Source organism: Lichenostomus cassidix, chromosome 1, assembly GCF_008360975.1.
Source record: "Lichenostomus cassidix isolate B80296 chromosome 1, HeHo_3.0, whole genome shotgun sequence".
NCBI lineage: Eukaryota > Metazoa > Chordata > Aves > Passeriformes > Meliphagidae > Lichenostomus > Lichenostomus cassidix.
The window spans coordinates 32,537,664-32,552,483 of record NC_139479.1 but is presented as its reverse complement, the minus strand read 5'-3'; the positions used below and the strand labels follow the sequence as shown (position 1 = coordinate 32,552,483).

Genomic DNA, 14,820 nt, shown 5'->3' with positions numbered 1-14,820 from the left:
ACAGCATCCTTAGAAACTTGTTATTTTAGTCCCTTTTTCATGTGTCTGTCTATCATTTCCTGCCCATTGAATCAACAGGAACATGTGCAGCAATTCAGTCCTCCATAGGGAGGGATGGTACTGGTAGTTCCAGTGCAATTTTGTCTCCTTCACTTGCTGCTTCCCAAATTCAGCATATGGCTTTCTCAGCCCCCAGCTGAGAAATTAAACTAGAAATCCTTTTCTACTGGAGTACGTAGTTTTTCTGTTTAGCTGATAGTCTCATTCACTTCCACTCTTTTTTTTTTTTTTTTTCTATAATATGGCACCAATTTGGGGGCCAATGAGTTCAAAACTCTTAGGAAAAGTCATGGGCTTTACATTTTGAATTTGGATTAGATCATTTGGCCTATGTACAGCTCTAGTGACTTGCACCTGCTTTTATTGTTTCACATTGCATCATCAGAATCACAGTTGTATTGTACCTGATGTATTTCTATAAGAAGTGTAATTCTCCCTTATCTATTCTGAAAGAAACCCTGCAGCAATGCTGTGATCTATCCCAACTGTGGTTCAGGGAATTCTTCTTAGAGCTGACCATGGGCAGAAGAATCCAGTTTCCCATTGAGATGTCCATGCCTTGGATTTTGACAGATCATATTTTGGAGACAAAAGAGGCATCAATGATGGAGTAAGACCCACTTGTGCTTTTCCACTGAATGATTATTCTTACTGATTGTCATTCCTTATTATTATGTTACTGCTTTAATAGGCTTAAACAAGTAGTCATTGAGAAGGTAATCTAAATGTTTATAAAATTTCTGTCTTACATTTGCCCATTTTCAGATTCTCTAAGGTTTCTTTTTGAAGTGAGTAATTGAAATGTAAAGCTTTTCTGTAAGTATCATTGCAGCGGCCATATATTTTGCTCCCTGAGTTCTCCTTACTTACACTTCAAAAATGTCAGATATATTGTATAGTGGTAAAAGCCTAGCTCCATTTTGATGCAAAGCTACATCTAGAAAACAGGTTTTAGACTTCAAAGTTATCTACACTTTTCGTTGAATTAACAAAATACTTTCTTAAGGGAAACATTTTGATATTTTTTATATAAACTAAGAAAAAGATCCTGTTTTCATGAGCCACATGTAGCTCATGTTGACTGTCTTACATCATCTTGACTGCACCATCCCGAGGAATCATGACTTTTATACACATGTATATATATATATATTCTTTTTTATTCTTTTTTCTTGTAGGTATGTTCTGTATTCTTTGGACCTTTATAATGACAGTGCTCATTATGCACTTACCAAATTTAAGAAGCAGTTCCTCTATGATGAAATTGAGGCAGAGGTAAAGTAACCTTATTTACTGGAGAAAAATAATCTGTACCTGAACGTGAAAATCATGCTAAAAGGCAAGGCCCTTTATATAAGGCCCTTTATATCTCTGTATGAGAGATTCAGAGCAGCTGGAGATAACAGAAAAACTGAGAAGATCGACCAGAAGATGAGTGACTGACTGGTTGGGTGATATGTTGTGAGGAAATCTGTAGACCTGTGCAAAAATGCCTCACATTAATGCTGAAAATTGAATGTCATAATTTCTTGTACTGGAAAATTTGGATCTATTAACTTTCTTGACTATGTTTGATAAACAGTGGGAGGTCATAGATAAGCTCTCCTCTTTTAGTTTTAAGTATCTCTGACACACGATTTTTTTTTTCCCCCAAGGTAAACCTGTGTTTTGACCAATTTGTCTACAAGCTGGCAGACCAAATATTTGCATACTACAAGGCAATGGCTGGCAGGTAGCTATTCCTTCCAGTATGAGAGCTTTTCTTCACATGTTACTGCTCTGCTTTGCTGTTTAATATACTTCAAACGTTTTCTTCCTTTCTTCATAGCCTACTTCTCGATAAACGGCTGCGTTCAGAATGCAAGAACCAGGGAGCAACCATTCAGCTGCTGCAGTCCAACCGCTATGAGACACTGCTGAAACAGAGACATGTTCAAGTGAGTTAACTCCTACTGTGTTGTATCTGAGTTGCTTGGCAACTTCCCAATGGTGTTGACTTATGTAGGTAGACAAAACTCATTTTGTGCTTTATGTTCTGTCATCTTGGTAGCATAACAGAACATTTGAGGTCTGCTTTTTTTGTCATATGAGGGCGTAAATTAAGAAAAAACCTTAAAAGATCCTGTTTGAATGCAAATGTCTGTTGCAGTTAAGAAAACATGAGCCAAGTAAGAATGCCATGGGTGGTAGCGTTGTCTTCTTAGTAATGTCTTTCACCAGTGTTCAGTATGTTGTTGGCACAATGTCATGGAAGCATAAAATGCTGATATAAATACTTAAATGTAGACGCAACGTGTACTTTTACTTCTTTTTGTAAGAGTTGGGATGCAAACTGTAGTACTGCATTTGCTCATGAATTTATGAATTTTGTCCATCTGCTTTGTTTCCGTGTGTTTGGAATGCAAGTTCACAATGTGAGAGTCTGTTAATCTGTGGAGTCTCATACTCCTTGTACAGTTTGTCTTGTAACCTGACTGACAGTTCAAAACCTATGGCATGTTTTCCTTTAGCTTCTTGGTAGGTCCATAGACCTGAACCGTCTGATCACTCAGCGCATTTCAGCAGCCATGTACAGGTCGATGGAGTTGGCAATTGGCCGATTTGAAAGTGAGGATTTGACTTCCATTGTGGTGAGTATTGTGCTGTGGTTTTGCCAGATCACTGAGAGAGCAGTTGTGGTGAACTCAGAAAAAACCCCAAACCTACTGCAACTGCGGGCCTATGGAGAAAAGTGTGGAAAGGGCATGTACTGGGAGCCATGAGAAAACAAGGAAAGCAAGCATTGTTGATTTAAATTTTTGTAAGCACCCACTTCTGCCCATGCTTATAGATGAAATTTCAGGTCAAAACAAAACAGCCTTGTGCTTGGTAGAACCACAGTTAGTTTATTTACTCAGGCAGCTTGATTTTGTAGCATAGCAAAAACAATTTTATCATGGAGGAATAAGCTCTCACTTGTGCCTATGGAGGAAGAGCATCTGTGCAATTTTGAGGTGTCCTTTTGAGTTAGTTTCCTGATTAAAATGCTAAAAACCGAATTTTATTTCCAGACGGCATGAATTTGACAAGTAAATAAGCAGTCAGCAAGAAAAATATCAAGCACATTCAGTTCTGCTGGGATGAAAAATAAATAAAATTTATGCAGGAAAGTTTACTGTTGGTCTTTCTGTAATAAGTTTTTTACCAGTGACATGTTCTCATGCAGCTGATTACCTTGGTTTAATTTCATTCTTTACTGAAGAGAGATCAAATACTGAGTCTGTAGAGCCTCTCGACTTCTGAAAGCTTGGGTTTATAACCTTTGAATTATTGAAATGTAGTTTTTCTTTGTTATGTGCAGAATTTTCTTAGTAGCTGGGTGAACAGAAACTGTTGATGATGTGTTTCTTAGGTCAAAGGTTTTAATTCTTTGAGTTAAAAAGTGATAGAACTAAGGTGGTGTCCCTTTACCATGCTCCTCTTTTTTTTTTTTTTGTTTGTTTGTTTTGTTTGGGTTTTTTGGTGTTTGTTTGTGTTATGCAAAATATTTTCTGTTTAAAACTGAAGTTTTTTCCTCAGTGAGAAGCTGATCCTAATATCTTCAGTAATCTGTAATTCCTGCTGCTTTTCAAGCTAAATAAATTAAATTAAGGTATTTACAAGACTAAGCTATTTTCCCCCTGAAATTGTACTTAATTCTGTAATAACAATCAGAGTGGTTGGTTTTTTTTTCCCCTTGAAGTAACTGTTACTTACAGGTTTAAAACTCCTTTGAAATATGGAGCACTTAAATCAGAGAGCAGTCTATGGGAAGATGACCAGTAGTTTGATACACAGCTATAAAAAGCCACTGGGCATTTCTTCACTAGGTCATTGCACAGCAATCTTTAAAAACAGTGCTTGAATTTTTTGGAAGGAGGGCTTGTGTTCTTTGGTTTTAGTGTTTTCAGTGTCGGATGTCAGATATGGAGTTATTTTATTTTATTTTAAAGAAATTGCCAGAAAGGATACTAGGAATTTCTTTTCAAGAGGAGAAACGTTATGAAAAGCAGTACTCCTAGTTATGTAGCCTGCAGCTACATAATACAGTGATTTTGTGGATACCTTCACAACGTTTGTAAATGTCTGATCTGGTCTTTAATTCCATCTTAGTACATCCTTCACTGGAGTAGACCATGAGAAGCATTTAGGGTAAAAGTGATGTTATTCCTAACATTACTACTACAACAGTTAGTTCTCCAGTTACTCTACTGAGCAGAAATTACTCTGTAGTTGCTTGTAAAATAGAAAATGCAGAAAGGTGCTTTTGGCCTATGTCTGACCTCATTTAAATGCTGGAGTTTTAAGTTTTGCTCAGTGGAGGAAGAGTAGGCACAGATCTGTGTTTGAGACCCATCTGCATCTGAATACCCTTAAAGTCTCAGGAGGTTTAAGAAATAATCCCAAGAGTACTGATTCTTTCCAGCTTTTATCATTAGAGACTCAGGGAGGGTCAATTGTTCATTTTGACTTCTTTCTAGTCTTCTCATCTGTCAAGGTTATTTATGTACTTTGTTCAGTTTCTCCACTCTATTAAATGCATCATTCTCTTTTTTCCTCTTGTTTTTCATAGGAGCTGGATGGCTTGATAGAGATAAACAAAATGACTCACAAGCTTCTGAGTCGGTATATGACCTTGGACAGCTTTGATGCCATGTTCAGAGAAGCCAATCACAATGTTTCAGCCCCTTATGGCAGAATCACTCTTCATGTCTTTTGGGAACTCAATTATGATTTCCTTCCAAACTACTGCTACAATGGATCCACTAACAGGTTAGCAAGGCAGCTTTTTTATTTGCAGCTCTTATTCTACCACCCTCCTGCAACTTCATTCCTAGCAAGTGCTGACAAGTCCATCTCCATTCACTTAGTGTTCTCCACTTCTAATGCTTTACTTGAAATGAAAGCAGCATGAGTCATTTTACCAAGTACTGTGAAATGTATGAAAGCCTGTTATTTGTTCACAATAGAAGACAAATGTAACCACAGCATCCAGATTCTGACATTTTGATGACGTAGTTATGATATGCTGAAATATAGAGTGTGTCCAAAAACACTGCAAAGTGCGTATCAGGAAGATATTTTAAAACAGGATCTTCAGCTGTGAGATGATGGAAATAAAATTATATTCCTGATTCTATGTTAATGTGAAGGAAAAGGTTGTTTCCTGGAGTAGGGAAGAGTTCAGTTTTCACTGCAACTGCAGTTGCAGCCTTTAAGGAGAGTGAGTAATGAAAATAGAAAGCAGAAGGTAGGATCTGAGGTTTGAATGAGGGGGAAGGCTCTGTGTTCAAGATTTTGCATATCTGGGCTTCCTGCTTGTGTGCTGTTTTTAGGACTTGTGTTACTTTTAGTCTTTACTCAGGTTTTGGTTAAAGCCCCGTGAAGTGACAGTAAAGTGATAGTGAATATTGAGCTGTAGGAAGAGGAGGAAGCCTGTTCTCATCTTTCACTGTCTCCTTGGAGAGCTTTCCTTGTCTGACATGTTCTGTGATGCTTATGCTGTATTTTAGATCCAAGATTCTGTCTGCAAAGGAAAAAAAAGAGTGTTTTTTTTGTGGTTAAGTTTTACCCGAGAAACTTCTGTTACAGGAATCTGTTTGCGCAGAAAGTCAAATATATTTCCTAAGAAAGCTACTGTGCAGTTGATGTGTGTGGAGATCAATACTGGAAAATTCAGTGTGCTGTATTAAGAATCATATAAGCATAATATTAGGAGAAATCTTGATGAAGTGCTGTTCCTTCACCTGTCCAGCTTTATTGAAAGGCATTCAGTAACTCCTATACAGTTCAGCCTGTGTTCATCCTGCCTTCCAGGGCTGATGTACTGCAGACCACAGCACTTGGGAAGTGAGTGAGGGGTGCCAAAGGACGTTAGCAGGATCCTGTAGCACTGTTGATTGTCTGTTTTTAAAAGCTGTAGGCAAGAATTGAGTTAGGCTCAGGCTTGTTGGGTAATTAATTCAGGATCATTAATTTAAGAGATGTTAAAGGGAGCCAGATCTCAGGCAGTATGTGTACCATGTGTCTGATTTCATCACACAAGTGCTTTGGTTTCAGTCAAAAGCAGCAATGTGGAGAGAATTAATGTATGTGTTGCACATGCTATACGATGCCCTTTGATATTTTTGGTGAGAGAGGGAACAAGAAGTTTTTAGCCTTTTTATAGTCCTTAAGCACATTCATTATGTCTGTTACTTCCTTGCTGTTAGCATGAACTTTAATTTGATGAGCTCTCTCTGCACTTAGCTGTACAGGTTATTGAGTGCAAATACAGGAGTACACAGTGAGGAGCTGTGTGTGAGCTGCTGGTTTAATGCTTGACTCTTGATAGGTGATGTCTTGCATGAAGGCTACATGTAAACAAGGGGGAAAAAGTAGCAATGAAAAGCTGGAAGAAAGAGAAATAATCATGATGAAAAGCAGAGAGGTTACTTGGTGGTGTGAGGGGCTGGAGGCAGAGTTCCCAGAATTGTGTCATACCTGTGGCTTGTCTAATTTTAATTTGACAGCTTGGTGTAAGGGTTCTTCTTTTAAAGTTAGTGTTTTGGTCAGATTAACTTGTTTCCAGTACCTTTTGAAGCTCTTTCCCTAAGAATGCTTGAACATGATCATTTCATATATCTGTAAAAGAGTTCAACTGTTTAGAAACACTGCAGGTTTAGTTCAAAAGCCAAGGCTCTTCATGCAGAAGTGCTGAAACGCATTGTATGTTTAATTATTTGGGACGTAGGAATTTGTTTTGTATCTGGTAATGTACTGAGATTAAACAGTGAGGCTGCTATTAAAAGATTTAGCAATTTAATAATTGGAGTTGCCACTTATCTGAAATTTAGTCCCATTAATGCTGGCCAGCTGCACAAACTCAGGAACAACAGTTTGTGGAGAAAGAATGGGGCAATGACATGGGGACCTCTGCAGATGGGCCTTAGCAGTGAAATCCAAGGGTGTTTTTAATCCACCTGTTGACCATCATGAAAGAAAGAGAGCAAACCTTTGGATAGTGCACAAACATATGAACTACAGGTGAGGACAAAGTTGTCTCTAGTCCAGTGTCCTGATGCTGTCAGCAGCCATAGAGGGACTGAATATGAAAACAAGGGAGGCTTGAAGTGATTGTTCTCCCAGGAAACATGCCAGCCTCTAGCAATGATTAGGTGTTTTGGTAAAACAGAATGGTGGTATGTTAGTGCATTTGTGGCCCTTTACAGAGGTATTTATTTTTCCCCATTGTTCTGTCCTGTCCTTTTTATAAAGCTATGTGAGGCTTTGGCATTCATTATGTGCTCCAGTGAGGAGTCTGCAGGGAAGCTTGTGCTACATCTCTTTTAGATGCCCTCTAGCTACTGTCCACCAGTTCTTTTACCGGAAGTGACCATAAGCAGCCATTTCCACTTGTCTTTTCTGTGCTGCCTGGGATTGTTTTTCAAGAGCCCTCTCTCATGTTGGCCCTCAGCCACATGTCTTCTCAGACCAAAAGTCTTTCCACACTGGGAATATGTCATGCTTTGGCCTGCATCTGTACTTTTTCATTCCTCTTTATCCTTGAGAAGTTAGGAGGTCTAGGACTGTCCAGAAAATTCAAATGACACAAAGACAACTTCCGCATTTTTGTTCTTTGTTCCTTTTCCTCATCTGTAGTGTCCTTTTTTCTGCTTTATTTTCTTTACTATTTCTAAGCTGGTCTTTTCCTTCCTTGACAGCTTGTTTTTTATTAAGGACTAACAGAGGAGCAAGTGTGAGACATCCTTATATTTATTTGAATTGAAAATTTTCTGTGCTTTCTTGACACAAATGATACAAGCTTTTGGAGACAGTAGTCAAACGAGTAGCTCCATCTCCTCTAACACATTACCCAAATCTGTGTTCTTTGGTATAAATTCATGTGTATAGCACTCTTCCAAATGCAGTATGACATGTTTCTTCCAAGGATACAGATTTGTCACAGAAGGAGCAAAAAGGCCAGCTTTTTATTTTTCACTCTTTCTGACTGCTTCTCCCCCCTTCCTTTTACAAGCTCTTTCTCTCGTACTGCTTTTGAGACTGGTTTTCACAGGAGAACAGCTGTGTCTTCTTGTGTTGCATATACTCTGACAGTCACTGTTCAGAAAAATTTTCAGCTCTTTCAGATAGTGCTGGAGCAAACCTGAAAAGTAGCAGTGAAAACCATCTAGTTTCTGCTACAAAGAGCCAAATGGTGCAGGGATATAGACTTAGGCAAAGTAGGGGTGACTGTAGTTGACTACCTTTCCCCTCCTTAAAAAAACAAGGAACCAAAGTCTTTCTGCCAAAAGGAAAAGTGACAGCAATGGATTAGTGGATTGTTACTCATTATTTTCCCTGCTGTTTCCTCTGTTCGCTCTGTCTTGACATCTGTGTTTAAGAAGGGTGAGTCAGATCTAGTGTTCACTGAGAGGAGGTGTAAGGCTACCCTTAGTTCTGGTAGACAGGACAAGCTAACTGGGGAATGCTGGAAGTTAAAAGTGTTCATACTAATTAGACAGGGAAGTGCAGAGCAACACTTTCTGCAGAAGCAGGAAAGGAAGATTGTGCTATTACTCCTGAGATGAAGCTCAGAGTTTATGAATGAGATTTGTCTGACCTGGTGCCTGCAAGTAGCAAGGCAGCAGGCTCATTGAGCAAAGTGGTCTCTTTCAGTTATCTCCTTAAATAAAGTATAGTAATTAAAATCATAGAATAATTTAGGTTAGTTTGTGAAGTGCTCACTCCTTCCTGGTAGGTATCACAGAAAAAAATAATATTAAATTATTTGATCCCTAAAATACTTACTTTGGGGGCTCATGTTATCCTCTAGCAATCACTTGCAAAGCTTTAGTAAGCCAGAAGGCTTTTCATCTGCTTAATCTACTTTGAAAGCTTACAACCTGTGCTGATCAAAATGGATAAATTGCTGTGAGATCATCAGCACTGATTAAAAATGAAACTGATTATCTTGGAGTAGGCCAAAACCTGCATCCAGTCAGTATCCAGGGGAAAGTAAAGATTTTCTTAGCTTTAGCTTTGATAGTCAAAGAGCTTCAGTCCTTCAGACATGTTTCTCTTTCTTGGAGGAAGAGCAGGAGGAAGCCAACCAGCAGAATGGCAGAAAGCAAGCACACACACATGCACATTGAAAAAAATTTGAGGAACGGTAGATGATGCTGAACTGTAAAGTTTTCATATATCCCTTAGCTTTGAGGGAAGAAAATTCCAATACTTACCTGAATGATATGTTGGGATTAGTCACATACCTTCTAGAATGATGCACTCTTTAGCCTGCTGTAGCCTCTCCATACCTTAACAAGTGACTTACCTTTTGCTCCTACTTCCTTACTCTCTTCCTCCCTTGACCTCTTTCATCTAAGAAAATACAAGCAAGTGTGCTTGCTTCAAGTGTTTAAGAAAGCTTTAAGAATATTTTGCTACTATGCTGAAGCATTAGAGAAGGAGAAACCCCCAAGAATGCCAAGGAACACTGGGAAACACACAAGAGTTACTTGAGCATTTACTTGCACTGTGGTTTGCTCCCAGACACTAATTGCATTGTAATTGAGACATAGACACATGATACCTTTTTGAAAAGTCTAAGAATTATAGCTACAGCTTACAGAGTCATGGGATGCATCCACTTATATTTTGAAACACTCTTTTCCTTCTGAATGTTTTAATTTAGTAGTAATAAATCTGCTCTCGCCAAATTCATCTGCGCACTGAAACCGAGTCATATCAAATTACATGGTATCTCTTATGATTTCATTTTAGAGATTCTCTTAGGGCTTGAAAATTGATGTCAGTTTAAAAAGGAATGGGATTTGGAGAGAAAAAAAGGTGAATAGAGTAATCTCTGGGTCTGTTGTATGTTGCAGATTACTTTGAATTCCATCAAATGTTTACATCATCTCTGGTAAACTCATTAATGAAGTATCTGCGGAATACAGATTCAAGTAATCTCTCTCAAAAGAGAGTTTTCAGTTTCTATGTAAGTGAGAGAGACGGGGAGAAACTTGTAAACTGAGGAAATATAAATGTAAGGAGATTAAAACAATGCATATAGTATCAAAAATAATATATTATTTTTATAAATACATTATTTTTCCTCTAAAGCTCTAAATGCAAACCCTTTCTGGACTACAGCAAGTACAAATATTTTGGGGAAGATGGGCTAAACTATATATGAACAAGTAGCTGTACATATTTTTGAGCAGGTTAAAAATGCAGAAAACATTGTCCTGAAGTTACAGATTCTCACAAGAATGATTCAGAAATAAAACACAGTGGAAATAATTGTAAGCAACATGGTGCAATTTATATCTGTCAGGATGAAAAAAATTTTAATTAGCGTGGCTGGTTTTGTTTTTAGCTAGAAGGGGAGTGTATTAAAAATAGAATGTCTGTGTTCTTTCTAGGAAGAATTAATAATTAATGATTTATTTATTAAATGTAAATACTGATTAAATTAAATGTAAATACTGATTAAATGTAAATACTTTAAACAAAAAAAGATCAAGATAAAATTATATCTTATGATACTACAATGTAAGGCAGGTTTTCTTTCCTGAAGCAGTTTCCTAGATACATTTATTTTGCTCAGTTATCATTCAGACCAGCCTGATATTATACAACCATTTGATGTACACTTCTTAAATAGCCATTTTCCCTCTTCACTGCGCAGCTTCGCACCATTTATCAAGAAACACTTTTTAATCGAGGTAAAAAAGTAAAGTAGCCATCCAATCCATAAACACACGTCCCCCAGTAATTTTCCTCTGTTTAGTGAAGTTAAGCAGAACCAGAATTGTAGTAGGTATTGATTAACTTCTTCCTGCACTAAGACTGTGGTGCTGCCAATGTGTGTTAGGCAGTTAGCAGGGAACACTGGGGGGAAATCTCTGCTGCTTGTTCACAGCTGGGCTTGGGAGAGCTCCTTGACTAGTGCCTGAGTTGGGCTGGCTGATCCTGTCTTAGGCAGTGCTCCATACCTTTGTAGTTCTCTTGCCATCCTCTTAACAGTAGGCAGAGGTAAAGCTAAACGTGATTTGTATTGGAACATGCTCACACTAAAGTATGATCAAAGTTTTGAAACATTGACTTTGCGGCAAGGATTAAACCCTTCCTCATGACTTTTTTAAAAAGTAACAATCTAACATGTTTCTCCTGCTGTGAAATTTGGGGGAAAAAGCTCCAACACATTAAGCAGAAATGTCATGTTCTTCTTTGAAGGCATACTTCTTTCTCAAGGACATAATTTTCCAAGCACCAGGAATTTCCTTATTCCCTGTAAGAGACTATTGCTACTTTGTTAGTAACTTCCCTATTTGCTGGCATGGGTTAGAGTAGAGGTGAGGAATATTTTGGGACCATGCACAGCATGGGAAGAACAGTAATTTTTGAAGTACAGTATGATTTGTGTCCATGCTTTTGGGCAATGCGGGCTGTGTGCTTCCCCAGTTTCTAGTGGGGCTGAAAGGCTGCTAATCTAGCTTTGATTGTATATGCAGACAGAATTAGGTGCACATCTGCTAACTTAAATATAAATAATGAATTCTTGGTTTTGTTTTTTATATAGATTTGTTCGGACTGTGCTACCATTTTCTCAGGAGTTTCAGCGAGATAAGCAGCCTAATGCACAGCCACAGTACCTCTATGGATCAAAGGTTGGTTTTAATTCTCTTTATCTTCATGGTTTGCTAATGTTTAAAGGTATCTTTTTTAATTACAGAAACTACAGTATGTGAAAGTTATTAGAAATGGACTGAAATACATTTTATGTGTATTTTAAATTGCACATACACTTTTTTCAGACTTTGCTGTGAAGCTCACCATATGTTTCAGCCAAAGTGCAAGTGATTAGTCTGATGGTTAGTCTTATCTGACAAAGCTAAAAATAAGCCCTTCTCTCAACCACCTTGCATTGATCAGTTGCTTATAGTGGCAGAGAAGGCTCAAAGATTGATTACTCATCTGCTGAAGTGAGAACAAGAGGCCATCTTGAGTGCAGCTCTCCCTTGCTACAGTGATGAAGACTGTGATGACAGAAGAAAAGGGAATAGATAGGAAAACCTGCTTCAGATATTATCTGACTTAAAAGCAATATAGATTCTCACCATCTTAAACTATCAGATACCAAACTACTTCAATTATGTTTTTATAAAAAATGTAGTGTTTCTTTTGAATCTACAACCCAAGAACCTCAAACTCATTGGGTTGAGGTTGGTGTCCTGGCCATCTCACCTTCTGTATTGGCATCAAGTTGCTTGCTTTGCAGTTAGGAGGGCTTGGAAGGTTTATTCAGGTTTTCAAGAGAAGTGTACATGATGCACAGTCACATACTCGGTGCCTTATGGCAATGCCCAATGCTGAGGTGGGAAAGGAGCTTATGTGGGTGGCAAGTTGGAAGAGTTCTAGGCACAAGAGAATAGCTGTGGGCTACCCAAGTGAGGAAAGTTAGCCTGTACTCACAGGACCAATGCTATGCTGATGTGTGATAAGTTTGTTCTCCCTTATCACTGCAGATTTATTTTCTTATTCTTCAGAATTATTACCTGAGTTTTAATGACAGTTAAAGGAATAGTGCATTAACATATATTAGCATTTTTAATGTCTAGTCAGAAATATTGGTCTACTTCAAAGGACAGTAAAAACCAGCAGTGATATCTTCAGCAAATCATTTGAGACTATATTACAAGGTGTCACGCTAAATTTTGCCATGTTTTCTTGCATGTCAGGATGGCAAATTAAAGTCTGGAAAAGAAAAATTAAAATATAAAGATTAAATTAGAGGATAGAAAGTAAAAAAGCTTAAAAGTTATTTATTGTCTAAAATTATTGAAAATGTACTCAATTATATGTCTAATTTATACAAGAGTGCTGTAAGTGTTGTGGCTGGCTACTTTCAATACCTACCTCCTACTTAAACATGAACATAATCAGTCCTTGTCTTACTGTTATTTTCTGCACGTTGTATCATAGTTATATGGTGCAGTTTCAACCCAGTAATCTAGCTTTTGAGAGCTGAAGAGATATCTCAGGAGTTACAAATTTTGGTCCTAAAATATCTGCTGCATTTGTAAAACATTCATGCCTTTAAAATGCAAAGGAGGTGGAAAAGGATTCACATGTCTTAATGTAACAGCTGACTGTCTGGTTCTGTGAACAGTGTTTTATATAATTGTTCTCCAACAGGGAACAGTAAATTATGGGAAAGTGGGATTTTCTTACGTTAGAGTTATTGTGTTCCTTACTATTTTAGGAACTGACCAGATGCAGTGTAGAGCAAAAACTCGACTGAATTTCATAGAGATTGCTAACTTAATTTATCTAAGTGATGATACGGTGAGGTGAATGACAGAAGATTAACAGGGGAACACATTTTTTATCAATCAGGTTACATTATTAAAATGAGTTTAGTAATCTTTACTCTGAGAGCTATACATTTTCAGAATTCCTGATGATTTTTTTATACGAGCTGCAGCAATCAAGGGGTTGTGTGTGTGGGGAGTGTCTTACTTGTGTTTCTGGGACAAATTTCATAACTAGATAGGCTTATATTAGAAAATATTCATGACTGTCTGTAGTTTTAAATTTTAACAAGGGTATAGTTTTATTCTTGAATCTACTGTATTTTGAAATTGAGGCTGTTTGAGCAGTTTTCAACATTTCTACTCTATATAGCCAGTAACAGGTAGGAATTCTTACATGACAGAGGCTGCACATTCTAGTGTGTGATATAATTGCATGATATTATTCTGGGTATATTATTATTCATAGCCAGGCTCGGTACAGGGCACATCCTTGTTTATGTCCTTAACAGTTACCTCGTTGAGCTGCCTCCTGACTGGGTACTAACGAAATGTGGAGTAGCTGTGTTGATTTTTTTTAATTTTGGCTTTTTTGCATTCTTGAACTATTTAGATATTCAAGTGAGCACTTTGCATTGATCCTATAGCCAAGAAATGTGACATTTCCTTATTGAACTATTTTGTTGCTGGTTGCTTTAGGATTTTTTGTCATTTTTGGGTTTGGGGCTTTAGGGTTTTTTCTTTTTAGCAATGCATGGTGTTTATTTTGTCAAATCAAGAGTATTTTGATTTCCTGTGCATATATAGACTCACACGTGTATTGCACTGTAATGGCTAAACCCTTTCTGTGCAGAAGCTTTGTATGAGCACCATGCCTTGCTTAAGAGTAACTAAAAAAATTTTTTTGTTTGTGTAAGTGTTCACATATTCCCAGGTATTTCCAAATGGATGAAAGCATCTGGTCCATATTAATGTATCTTGATACTTAGGAAGGTACTTCTCAATGTGAATATAATGGTTTTTATCTACTCTGGTGCATAAATTAAAATCAGTTTTTACTATGTTGCAGCTTGTTATCAGTTGGATAATCACTTGGAATGTTTGCCCCTTACTAGATGACTGGTAAAACTGGATGATGAGCTACCAAATCTAATACAGAATTGCCAGAATGAACCTGAATGAATCTGTAATAAAACTTTCTCAGCAAGAATCAAAGAATCATGTAGCTCTGTGCGCATGTGATGACATGAGTTCTTCAAAACTAGAGCAGAAAACAGATGACACTCCGCAGGAGTTGCTCATTTGCAGCAGGTGCGAGATAGTCCATCGCTTGTGAGATGATATAAGTGTTTATCTTAGTAGCGCACAGTATACTCTGTGGGTGGAATAGTTTTATATTTAGAGGAGGTAAATCCCCTGGGGAGCACTTCCATGGTAGCTCCTT

General features: G+C 37.6%; 1 protein-coding gene across 2 annotated transcripts in view; it reads left to right on the top strand.

The window, feature by feature from the left end:
• The window catches only part of CYFIP1 (cytoplasmic FMR1 interacting protein 1), a 74,917-nt gene that overhangs the window by 35,591 nt on the left and 24,506 nt on the right, over window positions 1-14,820 (top strand). For both annotated transcript variants that reach the window (XM_085055741.1, XM_085055749.1), the window contains exons 17-23: window positions 514-670; window positions 1,239-1,335; window positions 1,716-1,792; window positions 1,889-1,997; window positions 2,571-2,690; window positions 4,652-4,851; window positions 11,645-11,732. In XM_085055741.1, the coding sequence (XP_084911867.1) occupies window positions 514-670; window positions 1,239-1,335; window positions 1,716-1,792; window positions 1,889-1,997; window positions 2,571-2,690; window positions 4,652-4,851; window positions 11,645-11,732 (848 nt within the window). The remainder of the gene's footprint in view (window positions 1-513; window positions 671-1,238; window positions 1,336-1,715; window positions 1,793-1,888; window positions 1,998-2,570; window positions 2,691-4,651; window positions 4,852-11,644; window positions 11,733-14,820) is intronic.